This window comes from Apus apus, chromosome 18, assembly GCF_020740795.1.
Source record: "Apus apus isolate bApuApu2 chromosome 18, bApuApu2.pri.cur, whole genome shotgun sequence".
Lineage (NCBI taxonomy): Eukaryota > Metazoa > Chordata > Aves > Apodiformes > Apodidae > Apus > Apus apus.
Window position 1 is genome coordinate 8,639,028 of NC_067299.1, and position 23,962 is coordinate 8,662,989.

General features: G+C 43.6%; 1 protein-coding gene across 13 annotated transcripts in view; it reads left to right on the forward strand.

The window, feature by feature from the left end:
• Nucleotides 1–23,962, forward strand: part of GTF2I (general transcription factor IIi) — a 65,639-nt gene that overhangs the window by 36,480 nt on the left and 5,197 nt on the right. For 7 of the 13 annotated variants that reach the window (XM_051635725.1, XM_051635732.1, XM_051635728.1 and 4 more), the window contains 17 exons: nt 1,187–1,245; nt 8,341–8,409; nt 9,472–9,655; nt 9,988–10,040; nt 11,126–11,197; nt 11,741–11,924; nt 12,433–12,491; nt 13,435–13,518; nt 13,995–14,090; nt 14,893–14,958; nt 16,198–16,381; nt 16,977–17,029; nt 17,731–17,841; nt 19,871–19,948; nt 20,721–20,904; nt 22,069–22,097; nt 23,509–23,568. In XM_051635725.1, coding sequence (XP_051491685.1) covers nt 1,187–1,245; nt 8,341–8,409; nt 9,472–9,655; nt 9,988–10,040; nt 11,126–11,197; nt 11,741–11,924; nt 12,433–12,491; nt 13,435–13,518; nt 13,995–14,090; nt 14,893–14,958; nt 16,198–16,381; nt 16,977–17,029; nt 17,731–17,841; nt 19,871–19,948; nt 20,721–20,904; nt 22,069–22,097; nt 23,509–23,568 — 1,625 coding nt within the window. Of the gene's footprint in view, nt 1–1,186; nt 1,260–1,709; nt 4,742–8,340; nt 8,410–9,471; nt 9,656–9,987; nt 10,041–11,125; nt 11,198–11,740; nt 11,929–12,432; nt 12,492–13,434; nt 13,519–13,994; nt 14,091–14,892; nt 14,959–16,197; nt 16,382–16,976; nt 17,030–17,730; nt 17,842–19,870; nt 19,949–20,720; nt 20,905–22,068; nt 22,098–23,508; nt 23,610–23,962 lie in introns of those variants that run through there. The other 6 variants (XM_051635730.1, XM_051635731.1, XR_007891199.1 and 3 more) reach the window with 6 other exon arrangements.

A 23,962-nucleotide genomic window follows, 5' to 3' on the forward strand; every position in this document is an offset into this window, starting at 1 on the left:
TGTACATAGAAACTGCTTGAGGGCTCCTTTGCCTGCCTTAGCTCCTTTCTTGCCTTGGTGTCTTTCCTAAAAGAGCCCTGACATTAATTTCTGCAAGGGCAGGTGGGATGGAAGGGAGCACAGATGGATCCTGAATTCAGGGAGAGATTCTGGAATCTGTGGATGCCAAGTGGTGGATCTCAGAGCTGCAGAGCACTTGGAGATCCAAGCTGTGGGTGCAGCTGGGGCAGACCCACATGCAGCTTTGGCAGTGGGTGGATGTTTGCTTTTGTTATGGTTTAGTGCTTTCCCTTCAGGCAGATGTGATGTTTGACACCACAGATGGGCACTTAGAGTTTAAATGAAGCTTTTCTAACAGCTGAGGTTTTACTGTTGTTCACTGGCATAGGATCTAATCCAAGAGTTTTCCAAGTGGACAGGAATTGGCTGGTAGCAGTGGTCAGGCTCAGAAGTGGTGGTGGTGACAGCCTGTGCCTCTGTGTCTGCTGCCTTTAGCACGGATGCTGACTTCTCAAATTTGAGAGGTGTGTTCAGTCTGTGTCATCCTAATGCTTGCAGATAACCAGAGAAGAGGAAGAAGAGTAGATCTACCTTTTGGCTCACATAAAATCAGACACTGTGCATGGATTTTAATATTTCTGTAATACTGCCACCCGCTCTCCTCAGATTTGTCTTAGTTGTTCACAGTAGTTAACTTGTGCTGTTCACCAGTTTGGTCATGTGTGGTAACCAGAGCAGCTCAACAAGCAGTTCAGCTCTGTGAGAAGCATCAGAACGTTTCTTGTTTTTGTTGTTCTAAAATGGATAAGACTAGATGTGTTTGGGAAACAGAAATGTCTGCTTTGGGATTTTAATTTTTTAAAGGTGACATTTTCAATTTGGATCTTTGTTTCTGTCCAAGTGTGTCTTAGACCTTGGAGATAATGTAATCTGTGTGTTGCCATGAAATGTATTATACCTCAGGTGGATGTGGGTATTGGGCATGGGAAATGTTTTTGTCAGTAGGGTTCCAACCAGCTCTTACAAACCTTTGTTGTTAATTGGAATTTAATGTTGGGGATCATGGCGTCCCATTAGGCTTTTTTCATGTTCCTTCAGAGGTAACTTGAGGCTGTAACTGTAGGCTGTAGTTTCTGGTTTATCAAAGTGTCTGTCACTGTTGAAGCATGTATCTTAAATCTTTTAGGCGTGAGCTTTTGAATTTGACACGAGAAGAGGCACCATCAGACACACAAGCAGCAGGAGGTAGGTCTTGAAATGTGAGTTGTACAAGTACAGTATGATTTGCTGTTTGTCAGTCTTGGTGGTCACTACCATGTACTTTTACTAAAATCACCCTGCAAATAATTCCTCTTGTTTTGAATTTTCTTCAGCTACAACGTGACAGCGATTTTCTGCTGGTTGTCTAAGCCAGTGTTTCTAACACCCTTATCAACTAATTTGATGTAACTGACCAGGAGGAAAAACAGCTGTTAAAGTCTGTTCAGATACAGAGAAAAGGCAACGGTTTCCATAGCTGATAGTTTACTGGGTAGGGAACTATGTCATGGAATAATTTTTATTTGCCAGGATTAGATTAACTGAGACGCAGTAAATGAACGTACTGGTTACGGTGACATTTATTCCTGTAGACTCTGACTTGCTCGGATGATGGTCCAATTGTGTGACTCACTGTTTCTTACACTTTTAACTCGCTTGTATGTACGCAGTTCCCTTGCAAAAATCATGCTTGGCTGCCACTTGTGAGATGGATGTGACAGTTCGAAGCCAGAGAGGAAGGGCAAAGTTCGTTTGTGATGGATACCTTTATGTATTCGATAGACCCAGCCGAGCCGGGGACAGTGTTAAATTCTGGCGTTGTGAGCAGAAAAACTGCAAGGCCAGAATTCACACCAGGAATGGCGAGTTGATCAAGATGATCCACCAACATTCCCACTTGCCTTCGCCAGCCAATGTGGAGGTGAAAAAATTTCTGACCGGGATAAAGCGGCGAGCTGAAGAAACCTTGGAGGGTGCGACCGAAGTGATTAACTCGTGCGTGTCCAGCCTGAGGTCAGAGGTTCAGGCTGTGATTCCCAAAACAGAAGCTTTGCGGAAAACCATCCAGCGAGCGCGGAATCAATTGGAGGCAGCACCTTCAGACCCAGCAAGCGTGGATCGCCTGGTGTTGCCCGAGGAATACAAGCTCTATTCACCAACACCAGGCGTGCAGGAGTCGTTCCTGTTCGGTGATTTTGGAGAAGGATGCAGAAGGATCCTTGTGTTTGGCAGAGCAAGCTGGCTGCAGATTCTGCAAACATCCGACACCTGGTATGTGGACAGCACTTTAGCTGTAGCTCCCAAACTCTTTGCCCAGGTCTGTGTGATCCTGGCAAGGCAGTATGGGGGTGTGCACCCAGTGCTGTATGCCCTTCTGCCAGACAAGGAGCTCTCCACGTACAAGAGGTTGTTTGATTTTATTAAAATCCTGGTGCTTAACAAATTGCCACAGTCCATTTACTGCGAGTATGAAACGGTGATCATGCAGGCCATCAAGGAATGCTTCCCTGGAGCAGCTCTCAAAGGCTGCTTCTTCCACCTGGTTCAGAGTATGAGGAAGCATTTGGCATCAATACGTGCCATTCAAGAATTTGACACAAACACGGAGTTTGCCCTGAAGGCCAACATGGTTGTGGCCTTAGCATTCGTGCCTGTCCCAGACTTGGGGGAATATGTTGATGCTCTGGAGGAGTATCTGCCCAAAGAGCTTCATTGTCTTCTCGACTGGTTCGAGGACAGCTATGTTGGGCATCCAGATGGGACAAGGTGTAGCAGACAACCTCCCCTGTTTCCACCATCCATGTGGAATCTGTTTGACAGAACGTGGAGCACTGAGGATTGCACTACCAACCATTCTGAAGCTGATCGTCACCTGCGAGCTAAATTGGGAATAAGCCACCCGACCATCTGGAAGTTCATCGATGGCCTCCGAAAGGTACAGAAGGACAGAGACACCTACCATGAACAGCTTGTTTTAGGCCACAGTCCTCCAGTCAGACTGAGGAAATACTGCAAAGCAGATCAGCATATTTCAGAGATTGTGTCTAATTATGGCAGTAGAAGCCCTCTAGAATACTTGCATGCCATAGCTTACAACTATCAAATAGTTTAAGAAAATGTTGTTGATGTTTTACAGTTGCAATTTTTAACATTTCCAAATCTCACCACATATATGTGAGCAGAAACAGGTCTGGGGCAGTTCAGCTCAGCACATTGGGTTGGCTGTGATGAATTGTCCTGGACTCATGATACCATGGAATCATGGAATTGTCAGAGTTGGAAGGGACCTCTAGAGATCATCTAGTCTAACTCTCCTGCTAAAGCAGGATCACTCGGAGCACGTTCCACAGGGTGCATCCAGGTGGGTCTTGAATATCTCCAGAAGAGGAGACTCCACAACCTCCCTGGGCAGCCTGTCCCAGGGCTCTGTCACCCTCATCATAAATAAGTTTTTCCTCATATTTAAATACAACTTCCCATGTTCCAGCGTGTGCCCGTTGCCCCTCGTCCTGTCACTGGGCACAACTGAAAAGAACCTGGCTCCATCCTCTATAGACATATATTCTGATATACAGAAATTAGAATAATATTGTTAAAAATGCTAGGAGATAATACTAAAAGTAACAATGAGATAAAGACAACTACACCAAACGAGCTGTGTGGTTCCATGTAGAGTTGTCCTGTGGAGAGTTGGCTGCGGAGTTGTCCTGTTCTGACAGTTTTCAAGTAGCAGTGTGAAGGCCACGTGTTCTAGTGACTTCTTTGATTAGCACTTCAGATGCATGTTCCTACCTGTGTTGTCTCCATTGAGAACCCATGCAAAGGTAACAGGAATGACCATGGAAGAACAAGACCACAAGAACAGATTTTTATTCCGACTGCACCTTTAAACTCATTTCCCCTGGAACTGGGAATAAAAAACAAAAAAAGAATATGGAAAAAAGCAAGTTTTGAAAGAAATGTGCCTTTGCATGGGCCCTAGTTGTGAAACTACTTTCCTGCACTTATTTTCCTCTTGTTGTAGGATTGGATAGTAGTTGGATTCTCCTGGTGCTTGAGCCTCAGGGCATTTTTTTTAATTGTCCAAGTAAGCTGAGTGTTGAAAGCTTGTGTGCCTGAACCAGTGATAGCAAACAAATTGCTTCCAACCCCCAAATGCTGAGTGGCAACCTCAGCCTGGTTGAACTGTGAATTTGTAGTAACACCAGAGAAATTCTTAGTTCAGAGAGGGATGCAAGCATGCAAATGGTAGTACCTGCCCTACTGCAGCACGGTCGTGTCGTGTTACATATTCAGTCCTCTGTTGTATAAAGGTGTTCTTTATTAAAAAAACATACATCAAAGACTGTACTGAAAGTGATCATTAAAAATTTAAATTAAGCAAAGAAATTATGTCTAAAGGATGTCTCTTTAACGTGTGTAGGAATTAAAGCTTTCCTGCAAAAAGCAGCTCAGGGAACTGGTGGTGTTCAGTCTGAAGAGAAGGAGGCTGATGGGGAGACCTTCCTCTCTACAACTACCTGAAAGGAGGTTGGAGCAAGGGAAGGGTTTGGTCTCCTCTTCCAAGTGGCAAGTGATAGAAGAAGAGGAAATGGACTCAAGTTGTGCCAGGAGAGGTCTAGATTAGATCAAGTGACAGATAAAATATTCTGTAGGCATCTCGAAGAAATCTCATCTCGCTTCTTCACATGGGGGAGTTGAACTTCACGGATGTCTGCAGGAAATACAATCCAGCAGAGAGGGAACAGTCCCAGAGGTTCCTAGAGTGTGAGGAGGATAACTTTCTGACACAGCTGGTGAGGGAGCCAACTAGGGAAGGTACCCTGCTGGAGCTGCTGCTTGTCAACAGAGGAGGACTTGTGGAGGATGTGACGGCTGGAGGCCATCTTGGGCACAGCGACCAGAAAATGATAAGAGTTCTCTATTCTTGGAGAAGTGAGGAGGAGGGGGCAGCAGAACTGCCACCTTGGACTTCCAGAGAGCAGACTTTAGCCTGTTTCAGAGACTGGTTGATAGAGTCCCTTGGGAGGTAGTCCTGAAGGGCAAAGGAGTCCAGGAAGGCTGGACATTCTTCAAGAAGGAACTCTTAAAAGATGCAGGAGCAGGCTGTCCCTGTGTGCTGAAAGACCAGTTGGTGGGGCAGAAGACTGGCCTGGCTGAATAGAGAGATCTGGTTGCAACTCAGCTTTCAACACTGTTTCCCATGTTATTTTCCTGGAGAACCTGGCTACAGGTGTATGCTTTGCTGGGTAAAAAGCTGGCTGGATGGCTGGCCCAAGGAGTGAATGGAGTTGTGTCCAGCTGGTGGCTGGTCACAAGTGGTGTTTCCCCAGGGCTCAGTGTTGGGGTTAGTTTTGTTCAAGAACTTTATCGGTGATCTGGATGAGGGGATCAAGTGCACCCTCAGTCAGTTTGCAGGTTAAGTTGGAAGGGAGTGTTGATCCATCTGAGGGTAGAAAGGCTCTACCGGGGGACCTGGACGGGGTGTCTTGATGGGCCAAGCCAATTGTATGAGGTTTAACAAGGCCAAGTGCCAAGTCCTGCACTTGGGACACAACAGACTCCAGACTTGGGGCAGACTGGCTGGAAAGTGCCCAGCAGAAAAGGACTTGGGGGTGTTGATTGACAGTGGCTGAATATGTGCACTGATGAGGCCAAACCTTGAATTCTGTGTTCAGTTCTGGGCCTTTCATGACAAGAAGGACATTGAGGGGTTGGAGCATGTCCAGAGAAGGGCAACAGAGCCAGGGAAGGGACTGGAGCACAATTCTTATGAGGGGCAGCTGAGAGAACTGGGGATGTTCAGCCTGCAGAAAAGGAGGCTGAAGGGAGACCTTCTCAGTCTCTACAACTGCCTGAGAGGAGGTTGGAGCCAGGAGGGAATCAGTCTCTTCTCCCAAGTAGCAAGTGACAGGACAAGAAGAAATGGCCTCAAGTTGTGCCAGGGGAAGTTTAGATTGGATATTAGAAAGAACTCTTTCACTGAAAGGGTTATTGAACACTGAAACAGGATGCCAAGTGAGGTAATTGCCATCCCTGGAGGTTTAAAAAGCCCTGTAGACGTGGTGCTGAGGGACATGTTTTAGCAGTGGACTTGGTAGAGTTAGGTTAATGGTTAGACTCAATGATCTTAAGGGTCTTTTTGAGCCATAATAATTCTATGATATTAGAAAAAAATTATTCACCAAAAGGGTTGTCAGGCCCAGGTGAGTGGTGGAGTCATCATACCTGGAGGAATTTAAAAGCCGTGTAGATGTGCTGAGGGACAGGGTTTAGTGGTGGCCTTGGCACTGCTGGGTTGCCAGTTGGACTTTGATGGTCTTGAAGGTCTTAAATGATTCTGTGGTTCTATATAAGTTAGCCTAGTATTTTGTGTCTTAGTAGCATTCTGTTCCTTCCAGCACCAAATTTTACTATAAAAATTGTGTGCAGAGTAATGACCAAGTCTTAAACTTAACTGTACTCTTATGTGGCTTTTTTAATGAGCCCTTTTCCAAGTTGTATTCGTATTTAACATGGTCATACCAGTTACGAAGACAAAGCAGATAGATTACATACTCTGCAAAGCCCCTGTAGCAAAGAAAACTAGTGATCTGGCCCAGCGTAGGAGCAGTCACTTTGTGTTGCTTGTCTTCACCGATTCATGATGGTGTGTTTGTGTCCAACCTCTGCGTTATTTCTGAGAGCACATGGAGTTGCAGAATGGCTTGGGTTGGGACTTTTCAAGGTCCAACCCCCCCCTACAGTGAGCAGGGACATCTTGGAACTGGACCAGCTTGCTCAGAGCCTTGTCCAGCCTGACCTGGAACGTTTCCAGGGATGAGGCTTCTACCACCTTCTCAGTGTCTCTCGCTGTCTCCAATCCCTTGCTAATCTCTAGTCTAAATCTCCCCTCTAGCATCTCAGAGCTGTCTGTAGCATCTCAGGGATCACAGCAGCTGCCTGAGCCTCTTTTCCCTCAGTTTTCTCCCTGCTGGGACCCCCCCCTTTCCCTCTCCCTCCTCTGCTGCCCTCAGCGAGGGGCGAGGTGGGCTCCTCGTCCCCAGCAGGAGGGGAAGCTGCGCTGGGGGCAGAAGAAAACCCCCTTTTCCCTGTGGCAGGGAAGGGCAGAGGGAGCCCTCCGGTCCCTCAGCGCGGGCGGCGGTGGGTGGGGAAAGGCGGGCGGGGAGAACCAGGCGCGGGTTTTCCCGGCCGCTTGAAGGGAGGCGAAGGAGCGTGGGGGCGAGGGGCGTGGATCTGCAGGCTCTCCGGATGCCCGGGATCGAGGAGGTGATGAGGAAGAGAAGAAGGCGAGGCTGACAAAAGGAGCAGCCCCCGCCTCAGGCACCGCCCGCCCGCCTCCTCCCGCCGCCCCTTCCCTCACGGGGCGGGAGGATGGGAGGGGGGGGCACAGCGCCCCCTGGCGGCTGGGAGGACCGGCGCCACTAGGCGGGAAAGTTTGTCCTGGAGCCGGGATCAGGGTTTGGCGCCAAGGGAGCCTTGTGGAGACCGGGAATAGGCGGCTGTTCGTCTCCGGGAGGGCAGCAGCCCCCCCCGAGACTCGCTTGAGCTGGCTGTCCTTCATGGATATTTAAAAAAAAAAAAAAAAGTGGGAGAACCGGCAGCCGGAGGTTGATACGCCCAGGGGCAAAGTGCTCCCTGCTTCCTTGGGGGTTGTCAGGGAAAATTCCTTGGAAGTGAGGTTGTTGGGTTGTTTTTTTTTTGTCCCTGACACGTATCCAGTTCTGAGGTGGTTGTTGGTTTGAATGAATGGGGCAAAAAAAAAAAAACCAACCCCACAAATCCCCTCTCCAAAGGGGATCTGCAGGGTGGAGGCGGATGAGGAGCAGGTGGGCTCCTCAGCGCAGTTGGGTTTGTGATGAGAGTGATGTCCCTGCTCCGATCGCCTTTTGTGCAGAATCATAGAATCCTAGGGGTTGGAAGGGACCTGGAAAGATCCCCCAGTCCTGCCAGAGCAGGGTCACCCAGAGCACATCACACAGGAACGTGTCCAGGCAGGGTTTGAATGTCTCCAGTGAAGCAGACTCCACAGCCTCTCTGGGCAGCCTGTCCCAGGGCTCTGTCACTCTCACAGTAAAAAAAATTTCTAATATTCCTCATTTTTTTAATCACTAACTTCCCTGGTTCACGGGTGAATCTGTACTCCTTCTGCCTAGTGTCTTTATGGGTTACCTGAAATTGCAGAGAGGTGGCGCGTGCCGTAAACTGAATGACTGAAAATAGAACCAAAATGATCAGGGAATTCTGTGTTGTTTTTTGTTTGGTTTTTTTTTTTTGGCTCTGCGTCACTCTCAAATGCAGCGAAGGAGTGGCACTCCAGGATTGCCAAGCTGAGAAAGGCAGTAGAGGAACTCTTCTGCAAAAGGTTTGGTGAGTACAGCGTTACTCTTTTGTGGCTTTGTGTTCCTTGAAGTTTTCTTTCAGTGCTTCCTTTGAACGTCTGGACGAATGTGACCTTTGATCATGTTTTTTTCCCCTGTGTTTAAAATCCTGACAGTCGAATGAAAAATAATCATAGAGGGGTTGAGGTTGGAAGGGACCTTAAAGATCATTCAGTTCCAACCCCCCTGCATGGGCAGGGACACCTCCCACCAGCCCAGGCTGCTCCAAGCCCCATCCAACCTGCCCTTCAACACTGCCAGGGATGAGGCTTCCACAACCTCCCTGGGCAACCTATTCCAATGCCTTACTGTCCTCATGGTGAAGTATTTCCTCCTGATGCCTAACCTAAATCTCCCCTCATTCAGTTTAAAACCATTCCCCCTTGTCCTCTCCATCCCTGCCCTTGTCCCAAGCCCCTCCCCAGCTTTCCTGGAGCCCCTTCAGGCACTGGAAGGTGCTCTAAGGTCTCCCTGGAGCCTTCTCTTCTCCAGGCTGAGCAGCCTCAACTCTCCCAGCCTTTACTCAAACAAGGTAAATTCATAGTTAAAAAATATTATAGATCTTCTATGTACAGCTGTTCTGATTGCTCTCAGTTCCTTCCAATTTGTAGTCTGTTTTTTTTCCTTTGACAGTGAGTAAAACAACTTTTTACTTATTTACGTCGATTGCAGTATCATTAAAATCAGTAGTAGAACATTTCTGGGTGAATTTTTGTGTTATCTCCAATATAAAAAAAAATAAAAATAAAAGAGAACTGAATAGGAGCAAGAATAAAGTGTTCCACGATGCTTTATAATAGATGTAAGACTTTGTATAAAAGCACTGTTTTATGCCCCAGTAATGTTTAGTCTGAAATTGTGACTGCCCCACAGCAACGTGGTTCTTTGTGGTGCAGTTTTATGGCTTTGATGTGCTCAGACTTGGTTGGGTTTAGATATCCTGCATTTTCCTAGGTTCTACAGCAGCCTGAAGATTGTAGTTTGCTAGCTTTTGGTAAAGATTGGTGACAAAACCATCCAGTTACTGGATGTATTTATTTCATTTTAACAGCTGAGGCCTTGGGGAGCACTGAGCCAAAAGCTGTTCCATACCAGAAATTTGAGGCCTACCCTGCTGACCTTTATGTTGAAGGGCTGCCAGAGAACATCCCCTTTAGGAGTCCCTCCTGGTATGGAATCCCTCGCCTTGAAAGAATCGTTAAACTGGGCAACAAGATAAAATTTGTCATCAAAAGGTAAGTGTTTGTTTTAACGGCTAAATATGTTGTGTTTTGGTGTGTTGTTTTGTTTTTTAAGAAGGAGGCCAAACATCCTTTGTGTAATCAAACACATGGTTTCATTACATCATGAGGTATTTGGTCTGTAGTTATCAAATAAGCAGATTAAATATTCTGCATTACAAAGTGAGAATTTGGAACCCAGACAAGTCCTCCCAAATATCCTTGTAGCCTGTTCACAAGTGTGGAACAGATAATAGAAAAATACAGACTTTTCAGTTAATGTAATAGTAAGTAGAAGGATTTAAATCCTGTCAAGAATGGGCAGATTGTTTGTTTTCTGGTTGCAGGCCAGAGCTGTTGACTGCAACTGAAGCTACTCAGTCCAAGCCAAACACCCCAGGTAAGACAGGTCCTGTCTCCAAGTGGGAATGGAAAAGCTTGGTGGGAAAACACATTTGGAGCAATGTGACACTTTTCCAGAAGTAACTTGTGTTCATATCTCCTGTGATGAGTGTGCTGACCTGCTCTTCATGAGGTCTGAAGAGAATTAATAGAACTTTATGAGCATATGTATCTCTCTGGATCGTGGTGAAGTCCAGCTGTCCCTAAATGACTGGGATGGATCCACCTTCACAGCCCAGATAACTGGAGTGGCTGGCCTGGTCTGAACCAAAGCTCTGCAGCCCTGTAGCATTTCCCAGCTGACTCTGCTGGGCTTTCTTCAGGCCTTTGTGTTGGTTAGGAATTGTAATGACAGCTTGTCAGTGAGAAGTGCCTCAAGTACAAGAAAAGAATCCAGGTTGTTTTTTATTTCCTGAGCCAGCTGGATGCTCTAAATTGGTGTATCAACACTTGGTACAGAAAGTGTACAATCCAGAATGTGCCCCTGCTAGTAGCAGTAACACAAACCAACCCTCAGGGCTTGCTAGGTTTTCCCCTCAGACATGTTCCCCTCAGACAATAATTGTGTTGAGTTCTCTACATACACAAAAACCAAAAGAATATGATTTAATATAATCAGTAGCTGTCTTATGTCATCACAAGGTTTCTGGATTTTGTTTGGATTTTAGGAAAAGGCTCATCCTCAGCAGGATAGTAGCTTGGTAGAAAAGTCTGTTCAATGTGAAGCAGAAGTAAAAGGCAGCATTGATTTTTTTGGTTTTGTTGCCAAAACCCCCAACTTTGTAAGAGCCAGTAGAATAGTTCCTTCCTGCATCTGAAGGCTGTGAAATACAAGTTTTCCTGCTTGCAGCAATGTTTGCAATTTGTAACTACATTTAAACAGATTTTCCATTACATAGAGGGAAGTAGGAGTGTCATTCCAGCTGCCATGAGTAACTGTTACTCACTGTGTCCACATCTACTCAGATGTGATTGTGTTGTTAGGTCCACAAGTTCTGGTGTTGCAAGAATCGTGTCTGAATGAACCTCTTTGTCTAGAGTTGGGTAACACACTGACATGGTGTATCCATTTCTGGTTTTCAGTCAAAGAAGATTGGAATGTCAGGATCACAAAGCTCAGAAAGCAAGTAGAAAACATATTTAATATGAAGTTTGGTAAGTTACATGTTAAATGAACTGTCTTACAATGCTGCTGTGTTTTAGAACTCGTCTGTAAACAGAGTTTCAGATTTCACTGTGCTAATTTAAACATCAGAAGTGTGCTAGGACAGGTGGATATTTTGACTCCTCTTCTGACACCTGGTGTGATTCTTGGGCTGCCCTGTACAGGGACTCCATGATCTTGATGGGTCCCTTCCAACTCAGCTTATTGAATGATTCTGTGATTATATGATTCCCTGACATAAGTGACTTTTAAACATCCTCAGCCATCTCTTTTCCAATTGTGTGACAGAGATGATATTTACACAAAAAGCTTTGCATGAAAAAAGTCTCAGAAGAAAATATTGAGCCCTAGGTTGACAAACTCCCCATTTGCAGTAATTCTACAGAAATAAGGGAAAATCTCCTTCAATATTTCTCTTGTTTGTTGCTTTTTGTCTTTTTAAATTACAGAGCTTCTGTAAGCCAAGCTTTTTAAAATCACTCGTGATAAAATACATTCAAATGTCTAAACTGTCATGAAATCTTTCTTTTCAGCCCAATCTCTGGGGCTTTCAGAGGCAGTGAAAGTTCCCTATCCTGTGTTTGAGTCAAACCCTGAGTACTTGTACGTCAAAGGTTTGCCAGAAGGAATCCCCTTCCGGAGTCCCACCTGGTTTGGAATCCCACGCCTTGAAAGAATTATCCGTGAGAGTGGCAAAATCAAATTTGTTGTTGAAAAGTAGGTTTGTAATTCAGTTATTTTTACTCCTAATTTTGAAGTTACCTGGTTTTCTTCCCAGCAGCTTTTTAGGCTTTAGGTGCTACCTGAGTTCTGTTTCTCTGCAACAGAAAGAACACTTTGCACCCGTGTTTTATTTCATAAAAGGGTATTAAATTTATAGAGATATATAAATTAAATTTATAGAGATATATACAATGCATCAAGGATCTAAAGGAAAAAATGGCCTTGTACCTGAATGCTTTTTTTCCTTATTTTTATTTATTTTTTTGCTTGAAATACTCTCCTCCAAAAAAAAAATAAATACATTGAAAGTGTATCTTTGTTTTCAAACATTTTGTAATTCTAGCAGATAAAGAGCCATCCATGCTTCTAGAGGAATGTGTTTTATAGAGAACTGCTGTTCTGTGAATTTGAACTCAACTGAATTCCAAGCAACTTGTAATATTTTGCTGTATTTTTTTCTTGCTTATAGAATTGATGGGATTGTTTTATTTTCAACTTCTAGGCCTGAGCTTGTCACTTCCCATTTGCCTCCAGAACTGGCTAGTAAAATAAACACTAAAGGTAAGTAATTAAGAATTATCTGCTGTCATCAGTTCCTAGTACTTGCTTCCTGCTCCCCTAGCAGACTGAGGTCTATTTGTGGCTGAAAAAGAGGAGTGTTGCTAACAAAAAGCATTACTTAAGATAAGCTAGCATAGTAGCCTCTAAATCTGCTATTTGAAAAAGTTACTCAAAACATAAATTTATCTTTTTTTTTCTACTTAAGGCTATTCCTGTACAGAAAATGGAATTTATCCAATTTCTACAACTTTTATTTTGTTACTAATGGCTTAAAACATATTTCAGTTCACAAATAAAAGTTAAAAAGTAGCAATGAAGTTTCTTAAGGAACGAATGAAAGAGAAAGTTACACAGAATTGTCAGGGCTCAAAGGGACCTCTAGAGATCATCTAGTCTAACTCTCCTGGTAAAGCAGGATGGCCTGGAGCACATTCCACAGGACTGGAATATCTCCAGAGAGACTCTCTCAGCCTTTCCTCATCAGGGAGATGCTCCAACCCCCCAGTCATCTTTGTTGCCCTCCCCTGGACTCTCTCCAGTCTCTCTTGAACTGGGGAGCCCAGAACTGGATGGATTTCTCCAGTCTTTTGATTTAAGTTGTCTATAAAAAAATTCAGAAGTTAATAGTTTTGTTATTTAGATAATAAAAAGCAGGAAAGCTGCTCCTCACACTTAGAACCAATGAAGTCTTCTGTTCTGAATTAGTGAAGGTTCAGCTGTGGTCCCTGCCTGGTTCAGGAGTAGAATCCCTTCTTTTTAAGGCTGTGAGTGTGTCTGTATCATTCAGATGTTACAGAGCAGCCTGTGCTGAGTAGCTTAGTACAGATCCAAGTGATTCAGTCTGGTGGAATTTTTGGAATACGGCTGGTTCTTGTCATGAGCTGTGCAGGATACACATGGTAGAGGGTTTGGGCACTACAGCTTGTGTTGTGTTGTCTTCCAGCAACGAGCCCAAAGCGTTCAAGAAGGTCACGAAGTCCTGCAGGGCATTCAAAGGTTCCAGAGACTGAAGTTACTGTTCAAGAAGGTTTGGAAGAAATACCATTAAATATTCTACTACTGCTCTTCTATTCTTCTACTGGTTTTTTTCTGTTCTTCCCAGTTTTCATAGCCCTAATTAACTTATGTATGCACCTTATGGACCAAATGCAGTTTCATTTTGGCACTCCAGCTGTGTTCCACTACAGAAACAGTTTAATTTTTCATTTCTGAGTAATAACTGGTTTCTCTGCAGGTGACAGTTATGTAAAATGTTGGAGTTTGACAGCTTGCTTGGGCCTTATATTCCAATATTGTCCTGAGCAGAGAAATGACAGATGTGAGCAGTAGTATCAAATGCTTAAATACAACCCAAGAACAATTTCTAAGGTTGTTTGTTTTTTTTTTTACTCTACTCTTCATTCAGAAGTTGTTTTTTCTAGTCATTGAGTTTGATACGTTCTTCTTTTGGTATGATGGCTTGCTTCTGCTCCCTACATGTGTGTATGTCATGTCTTCTTACAGGTTCTAATAAACCACAAGCAAAAGATGATCAAACTAGTCTTCAAACCAACGGGTCCAATAAGAGTTTGAAGACACGAGGAAGAGAGTTTTCTTTTGGTAAGCATTGTGGAAATGAGTATGCATACATTCTATTAATACTGGTATTGAAAATTCTGGCAGTTGCATATCAGATATTTTGAATTTGTGTTTTATCCTGCACTTAGTGAGTGACTGAAATGCCTGTTTTCATGTATGTTCAGTTCTTCATCATGTAGAATGAATGTAAGATACTGGTTTGGGATGACTGCTCCTTTTGGCATGGGCAGGATTCCTGTTCACAGCTGTGTACAGTTTTCTTGAACTTGCTGGTTCTTGTTAGAGCTAGGGGTTTTTTTGTTAAGCTTTAGTCTGCAACTCTGTTAGACTTTCAACTGAGTTTTTAGTTTTGTAGACCAACGAGGGACCACTTATTGCAGGCACAAGTAAACCAGTTTAGGAATTGCTGCTGATCCCTGTCAGAAACAAAATGGCTGGTTAGGTGATCATTTAATCCTACTCATTGAAATTGAAACTATGAGCTTGTAGTTCTCAAAGAGCAAGGCATGTGTCTCTTCCTGTGTCATTGAACATTCTGCCACTATTTTGGGCGCTGGTTCAAATGACTAAATTGGATTCATTTCCATTTTAATTATCCTTGCTTTAGTTACCAGTATTTTTCAAAGGTTTAGGAAGCTGAGGGTTGATGTGGGTATAGGTGTAGACTGTAGCAGAATGTTTCAGTGCCATTTGCAGCATGAAAGCCATTTTGCACATTTTACTGCCATATAGTGCACCAGTTATCAAACATAATTATTTATTAAATATTTATTAAAATGACTGTGTGAGTGTTGATTTAACCCTTCCAATTTCTTCCTGGCAGAAGCATGGAATGCCAAAATTACTGACTTAAAGCAGAAAGTAGAAAATCTTTTCAATGAAAAATGTGGTAAGTGATTGATTTTTTTCTTACTGAGATGTCTTTCTTATGAACATGCAGTTAGACTTACCAGAGGGATGTTTACATGTTTATTCCAAGGGTCCTGCAGCCCTTGTGTACTCCAGGCAGTTTCTCTTTTGAGTTCATTCTCACATAGGTTGCTTGCAATTCTGTGCCACATTTGCAGTAGTTATTTTATTTGGGTTTGGAAATGGAGAGGTTGTGGTTGAGTTACTACTTTAATGACCCAGAGGCATCATGACTCCACATCCTGGCACATGTTTTTAAGCTTTTTTTGCTTATGAAAGGGGCTTCAGGCTCTGCATGGCTCCATGTGTTATGGATGGTACCTGGAGAGGTGTGCTCCATTGTATCCCAGCACTGCTGCTAGTGCAGGCTGTTTGGAAGCCAGTGACTTTCACAAGGGTTGGCTAAGTGCAGCTCTTGGAACAAGAGCACTCATCTGACCTGCCCTTGCTGCTTTTCTCTAGCAGAGCCAGAACACACTGTGACAAAGGGGGTAGCTTCTATGCTGACCGAGCCAGTGGCATGAGCTGGCTTAATTTTCAACTGCAAATTACTGATTTTTCAACTGCAAATTATTGATTTTTCGAGTTCAAATTATGATCAGATTTACTGCAACAGAATGAGTTATCACACAATCACAGAGTGGTCAGGGTTGGAAGGGACCTCTGGAGATCATCTAGTCCAAACCCTTGGTAGAGCAGGATCCCCTAGAGCAGATCCTACAGGAACATGTCCAGGTGGTGTTGGAATGTCTCCAGGGATGGAGACTCCACAACCTCCCTGGGCAGCCTGTCCTGGGGATCTGTTACCCTCAGAGTAAAGAAGTGTTTTCTCATATTCAGGTGAAACCTCCTGTGCTCCAGTTTGTGCCCATTGCTCCTTGTCCTGCCACTGGACACTGCTGAGCAGAGTCTGGCCCATCTCCTGACACCCCCTGTAGATATTGATCAGCACTGATCAAATACCCCCTCAAACTCCTTTTCTCCAAGCTGAACAGCCCCAGCTCAGCCTTTCCTCATGGGGCAGATGCTCCAGCCCCCTCATCATCTCAATGACCCTTCCCTCCTACTCACATCTATCACCCAAAAAGCCAAACCCTGCTGCTTCCATCGCATCCAGTATGTAGGTGCCAGCTATGACATACTGTTCATACCTGAGGTTTTCCTTTTGAGAAGACACCTGTTACCTAGCTGGGAGCTCATTTGCTCTGTTGCATTTCAGGGCAAGCTCTGGGGTTGACTGAACCAGTGTCAGTGCCCTTTGCATTGTTTGAATCCTTCCCGGAGGTTTTCTACGTGGAAGGACTCCCCGAGGGCGTGCCCTTCCGCCGGCCTTCTACTTTTGGAATTCCAAGGCTAGAGAAGATCCTGAGAAACAAATCAAAGATCAAATTCATTATTAAAAAGTAAGACCTCCCGGATGTGGTTGAGCATCCGTTCTGTGAGACTTTGAAATGTAGAGCAAAAAATAAAAAAAATGAAATGGTGTTGCTGAGTTGCTGAACTGCTTTAGAAAATACACGTGGAGGTAAGTTTAGTAAATGAGGAAATGGTCAGAAAGCTCTTGAAGAGCTGCAGCAAGATTTGTTAACCTCTTTGTTCCAAAAGACTCTCACAGCCTGTTTTTAGAGGAAGAGCAAGTCCAGGTTTCTTTGCTCATTTCAGTTATCCCATCATTAGTTTCATTCCTACTGTGTGGAGTCCTTCTGGGTTGCTCATAAAACTTGCTGGCAGTGTAACTGAGAGCTGAGAAGTGGAGATTCACATACTGGGGGGTGTAACAATTTATTTTTCTAGTCTAGAATAGGTTTAGATACCCGTGTGCTAGTGTGGACACAGAGAGGTTGTGAAGCCTCTCAGCTGTTGTGTTCTTGGCTGTCTGTTTGGCTGAGAGGGTATCCATTCCTGCCTTTAATAAATGAATATTAGAAAACTGCATTTTCTTTAATATTTATAACTGAATTTTTTTAATTGCACTTGAAATGTTCAATCTGTTTGCAGGCCTGAGATGTTTGAGGCAGCTATTAAGGGAAATTCTCCTAAAGCCCCCCAAAGTAAGTTTTACAACTGCTTAACATTCTAGATAAGTGTCATTCAAGGATTAAACACACATCAGGAAGGCTGTGTGGTGTTAAAAAATTCCTGAAAGGTTCCTTCTGCATTGTGGTTGATTGCTTGTTAGTTTCTAAGGTGGGAAAAGCACTTCCAGTTACAGTTTTAAGTAAAGCTTTAGCAGGGAGTATTAATTTTTTTTTTGTTATCCACAAATTCATGTCTCTAATATATTCTCTTATCAAAATGTAACAAGTAATGAGTGGTTCACAGAAATAATTCAGGTCTAGAGATAATTTATTTTCTCCATGTGTAACTGTGAGGGATTTGTTTTGTGAGTGCACCTAGGGAACCCTTGGATCAGTAGGTGTTATTGAATTAACTGCATGTTCCATGGTTTTCCTGTTAATAAAAATACCCAAATGCATGTTCCACCTCCTCTTTTTCCTGTTCTTAATAATCTTTTTAGTAAACTAGCTAGGGAAAGATTAATATTGTCTTTAATCTAGCTCTTCCTCCTCTTGGGTTAGGAAGACAGAGTAGTGTCCACCTTCAGTAAGTGTGCTTCATTGGAAGCTGCTCCCATTTTGAAAATGGAGAAGGGTCCACTTTGAGAACTTAGCAGATATGTTATTTTCCAGGATTTTCTTTATATATCATTCCAAGATTTTTTGATTTCATAATGAATTCTCTTTATTTTGAGGGAAAAAAAATTCATCTAATACAGCCAAAACAGCAAGCACCACAACAACCACAGGGGTAAACACAGCTGCAGGTGTGGAAGATCTTAACATCATTCAGGTGACCATCCCAGGTGTGTATACTGGTTGGATTTACATCATCATATTGTGCTTATGTTCTTTGTGTTGTCTGTTCAGTCTGAGGAAGTTTTTTCCTACAGTGAAACTGGTTCACTGAAATACAAGTGCAATCAAAAGGAGCATAATTTAGCATTCTGTTTGTGCTGTGATGTTACATCACAGAATCATCATAGAATGGTTTGGGTTAGAAGGGACCTTCAAGGTCATCACTTCCAACCCCCCTGCATGGGCAGGGACACCTCCCACCAGACCAGGTTGCTCCAAGCCCCATCCAACCTGCCCTTCAACACTGCCAGGGATGGGGCAGCCACAGCTTCCCTGGGCAACCTGGGCCAGGGTCTCACCACCCTCACACTCAAGAATTTCCTTCTCGTCACCCTCACAGTAAAGAACTTTTTCCTCATGGTGAGGTGTATCTTACTGGGCTTTGGCCAGCTTTTCAGCCTGGATGGCAGCACAGCCTTCTGGTGTGTCAGCCACCCCTTCCAGTTTGGTATCATCAGTGAACTTGCTGAGGGTACCCTCTGTCCCTTCATCCAGGTTATTAATTAAGATATTGAACAAAACTGGCCTCAGTACTGGTCTCGGGGAAACACCACTGGCCACAGGCCTCCAACTTGACTCTGTGTTGCTGATCACAATCCTCTGAACTCTGTTGTTGAGCCAGTTTTCAATCCATCTCACAGTCCAGTCATCTATCCCACATTTCTTCAGCTTTCCTATGAGGATGTTATGGGAGACAGTATCAGAAGCGTTGCTGAAGTCAAGGTTTATGACATCCACTGCTCTCCCTTGGTCCCATTTGGTCATGCCTTCATAGAAGGATACCAGATTAGTCAAGGAATATTTCCCCTTAGTAAATCCATGTTGGCTACTCCTGATGACCTTCTTTTCTTTCATGTGGTTAGAAATGGCCCCCAGAATGAGCTGCCCCATCATTTTTCCAGGGATGGAGGTGAGGCTGAGTGGTCTGTAGTTGTCTGGGTCTTCCTTCTTGCCCTTTTTAAAGACTGGAGTGACGCTGGCTTTCTTCCAGTCCTCAAGCACCTCTCCCAATCTCCATGATTTTTCAAAAATGATGGAGAGCAGCTCAGCAGCACCACCAGCCAGCTCCCTCAGCACACATGGGTGCAACCCATTGGGGCCCATGGATTTGTGCACTTGCAATGTATCCAAGTGATCTCTAAACCAATCCACACTGACCAGTGGGGAGTCTTCCTCACCACACACTGTGGTGTTGTCTGCAAAGGGGCTGAGGGTGCACTCAGTGCCACTGTCCATGTCACCAACAAAGCTGTTAAATAGCACTGGTCCCAGTACCACTTGTCACTGGTCTCCATCTGGACATTGAGCCATTAAGTCTGGACTTCGAGCCATTAATTTCTAACATGAAAATGTCTAAAATTCAGATTAATCTGAATTTCTAACACATGAATTCAGTGACATCCCTAGAATATTATTGGTCCAGCCCCTAGTTAAGAAGTATCCACATTTTTCCCTTGTTTTTCTCATGCAGTAAATATTAATTTGAAATTTTCTTGGCAACTTCAAGAGGTCAGAACCTGGACTGAATTGACTAACCACAGAGACTGAACTGCTGCATTTTAGCACTGCTTACAGCTTCCTCAGTCACACATTCCATTCATCAGGAACTGTGAGGAACATGGCATGCTGAGGCCACCTGTTGAGTGTTCACTTTGCTTTTACCTTTCCCCACCATTAAAAGTGCTGTAAGAAAATAAAGTATAATTTGTGGATTTAGATTCAGTTTACAAAGTCATCTTGAAGACAGTAAATCTAATGTTGGTTATGGAAATACTTGGAAGCTCCTCACAGATTTCTTAGCAACCATCTGGTTTTGTGTATTTAGATGATTCTGTGGTCCTGCTAAAACTAGGACCACAGAGTGCCATTCTGAAGCACTCAGATATCCCTGCTTTGAGTAGACATGCAATGATAAGCTTTGGGGAGTGGGGGAAAATGTGCTTTAATTCTGATGCTGTTCTAATATTTTTTTTCCAGATGATGAAAGAGTCTCAAAAGTAGAAAAGGCCAGGCACTTGAGAGAGCAAGTAAATGACCTTTTTAGCAGGAAATTTGGTAATTGCTTCTTACTCCCCATTTCTACAGTAGCTGTGAGTGTGCTTAAGGTTGTTGGTATCAAACTTTCTGAATCATCACAGTGATTATATATCATCATTGAAATGAACAAATTCAGGAATTGTGTATGAATGTTGTGCTTGGACTTCAAAAAGCATATTTCATAAGTGATGGAGGTTGTTGGGTACTTTAAACAACAAGTCCCAAGAGTATAGATTGTTTTATGTTCCCTCCACTTCCTGCTTCTTTCTGTGGAAGCATGGATGAAATATTTATTTTGCTGGCAATCCATGATTTTTCCTAGAGCTTCATAGTCCTGACCTAATAAAGTGAGACTAGATCAGTTTTAAAAAAGCAGCTTAACCTTTTTGCTGCATGTACTTTATTTTTACTTTCTGTTTCTATTCTACAGCAATAATGACCTGGGTTTCTTTACCTGAAAGTCCTTCACTAGTGCTGTGTTGAATTGCTTTTTGTGGCATAGCAGGAAACACTTGGTTTTCCTTCATGTAGCCCTTAGATGTCCTGTTCTCTACCTTTTTCAGTGAAACAGAATCTGGGTTCTTTATATGGTGAGTCAGAGCTGTAATTAATGCTCTGGTGGTAGCAGAGTGGAATCCAGACATCTCTATCCAACACTATAATGGTTAAGTTGTCAAGAGAATCTTCACAGCTTCAGATGGGCTAGAAAGCTTGGGTTTGCACTTAGTTTCTTAATCAGTGTAACCATAAATATGTAGACTTGAAAACAAACATGACCTCTCTCACTCAGGTGAAGCCATTGGTATGAATTTTCCTGTGAAGGTCCCATACAGGAAAATCACTATCAACCCTGGCTGTGTGGAGGTGGATGGATTGCCTCCTGGTGTGGCCTTCAAAGCTCCCAGTTACCTGGAAATCAGCTCCATGAGGAAGATTTTGGCATCAGCACATTCAGTCAAATTTACTATCATCAGGTACATCGTTGCCATTGATCAGATCATGCAGGGGTTGGGAGGGCAGCCTTGAACAAATGGAAATTGGAAAGAACAGAGGTTGCATCTTTAAAGAATGGCAAATGGGGTTTTTTTGGAAACAGTATGTCAAGTCAAAGGAAGCCCAAATGTTCATAGATAGTATTTCTTTGGAGGTGCTGTCCAATGGAGTCTGACAAAGGGCATGTTATTAATACTGCCTATTACAGCAAGCTGCTTTTTGGGTTGAAATCTCTTCATGTGGGTGAGCAGGGTCCTCAAGTGTTGTGGGCCTCACTGTCCCATTTATCAGATCAAATTTTGAGACAGACCCAGAGCTTGTCAGCTCTTGGCAGTAAATAGGATGCTTGTAGTAGTATTAGAACTGATACTTTTGAAGTATTTCAGTTGTGTTACAATTTCTGAGTTAATGTAAGCCCTTTGGTAAATGAATTTTTTCCTACAAAATGGGTTTATCTGCAATATTTAAAAATACAATATTGTCCCGTTGCAATATTGTCCAGTTACAACAGAAGTGAGTTTTATTTGTGTATGTATGTTTGCATAGACATAGACACATACATACCCAAAGCATATTTGTGTGCATGGAGCAGAATAGGTGAAACTTTGGGATTTTTCTGAGTATGTTACTTTCCAAAATCACAGAATCACAATGGTGAAGGTTGGAAAGGACCTTAAAGACCATGAGGTTCCAACCTCCCTGCTATGAGCAGGAACACCTCCCACCAGACCAGGATGCACAAGCCCCATCCAACCTGGCCTTGAACACCTCCAGGGATGGGGCTTCCACAGCCTCCTGGGCAACCTGTTCCAGTGCCTTCCTACCCTCATGGGGAATAATTTTTTCCTGATGTCTAACCTAAATCTCCCCTCTTTCAGTTTAAAACCATTCCCCCTTGTCCTGTCACTGCCCTCTCTGGTGAAAAGCCCCTCCCCAGCTTTCAGGCACTGGAAGTTTGGTGAACAAACCACAGTGCCCAGGAGCTGCTGTGAAGGTTCTTTCTGGTTTGTTTGACTTTCTGTTCATTTTTAGCATGACCTCTGTCACAAACCATTAGGTGAGGCTGCCTGGGGAGGGAAACCCCCTGCAGTGTATTTCAGACTCAGTGCATTTTCAATTTTTTAATTTTCTTTCTTTTTTTTCAGACCATTTCCAGGACTTGTGATTAACAGTGGTAAGTATTTATAAAACATTGATGGCAAATATGTTTTTGTAACTTACCAAGATTTGTGTTCTGTACCTTGACTCAGTGGCAGCAGCTCAGCAGTGGTTAAGTTCTGTGTATAACTCTCTTGTCTGTATCTCTCTTTAAATTTCTGGGCTAAAGATGCATGTGCAGTTAAATTGAGAGCAGTGTGATGAATTTGCAGAGCAGTACAAGATTAGCCTTAACTTTGATATGAAAATGCAAGATGCTGGGTTTGTATTTTTCAGCTGAAGAGTCCCAGAGAGATTTTGGACCTGACTGAGCAACAGGCTGACAGGGCAGTGCCTGCAGCTTAGGTTTCAGCCATCATGGTAGCAGTTAATAAGCAAGAACTTTCCAATAGCTCCACAACTGTGTTCCAGTGAAAAATCCTTCAATCTGCCAAAGCTGGAACAGTCTAGAGAGGCAGAGGCTGATTACCTGAAGTACTGTGGCCAGTTTGGGTGTGAATGAAATTGGTTTTTGGGGAAAAAAAATAAAAAAAAGTCTTAATTTTTTTCAGTTGCCTAAAATAATCATGACCTCATTTTTTAGGTCATATATCAGAGAAAAGCCAACTGCAGAATGCTGTCAGTGCAGTGTCCTTGCTGTCAGGTCCTTTCAGAGTCAATGTCAGGCTAGAAATTCAGAAGCCAAATAACCCACAGCCTTTAGTCTGGCCTTGCCCAGCCCAAGCCAGGCTGACCCAGCCTTGGTTGCTCTGCATCCAACCACCAGTGTCTTCCAGCCTTCAGGCTGAGCTCTGGGAACTGCACATGTGAAGTGAGCTCAGGAAGGTGTTAAGAGATGGTAACTCACACCAGTCCTAGGCACACCTTCTTAGGTTGGGAAGAGGTCCCTTTGGAAGATGGAACCTTCCAGGCAGATAAATGCATAATAGCATTTCCAGGGACTGGGATTAGAAATGGGGGAATCTGTTAAGCTGATGTCTGCCCAGCATAACTTCCAGCATGTGCTGGGACTGGGGCTAGATGATATGCTGAATAAAACCAACATAGGTACCCAGTCATCTTCCATCACTGGAGGAACAGATTGGTCATTGAACATGGGATTCTTACACAGTGTCCATGTTCATTCATGATGAGGGAAAGGATCTGATATTGACAGATACTGAGGTGAATGACTGAAAGGCTCTGAGCCTGCTGCTTATGTAGTTATGATGCTTTGTTCTTGTTCTGGAGAACATGTGAGAACTTGCAAGGAAAGTACTTGCAGGCAAGATACGTTTTTTCTGCAATACAAAATACTGAATTGCAGTTGTAACCTGTTTGTGGGACAAGTTTCAGGATCTGTAGATTCAAGAAGTATGATTGACCTTGTGTTACATGTGGGACCGTTTTCATTGTGAAGTTAAAACTGTGATCATGTCTCATCTTAGAGCTGATGGAAAAAGCTGAAGCAGAAGCACCAGCCCCAGCAGCAGCCCCAGCACCACCAGGTGATGCAGAGCATGACCCATGTCCTCACAGAAGGGGTGGGGTATGGACTTCTCCATCCTATTGACAGATGATATTAGTGGTGATGTTCTGCTCGTGATGAGCCATTTTACTTTGACAGATGGTGTGTGATGGTGACTTTTGTAGCCATTAAATATGAATACACTAGTAGAGCCCTTGCTTCCTTCAGGCTGTGCCATTGGCTTGTGCTTTGATTTGATTTTTTGCAGATGTTGAGTGAGCTGAGAAGAAGGATTAGTAGGGGCAATATATAAAAGCCAATTCAGTATCCATTTATTGATGTCTGCTTAGCTCAAAGTGTGTGTGTGTGTGTTCAGCCAAGTTGGGTTTGTCTGTGTAACTGTAAGGACCTGACATGGAGTCTTGGTGGGATTT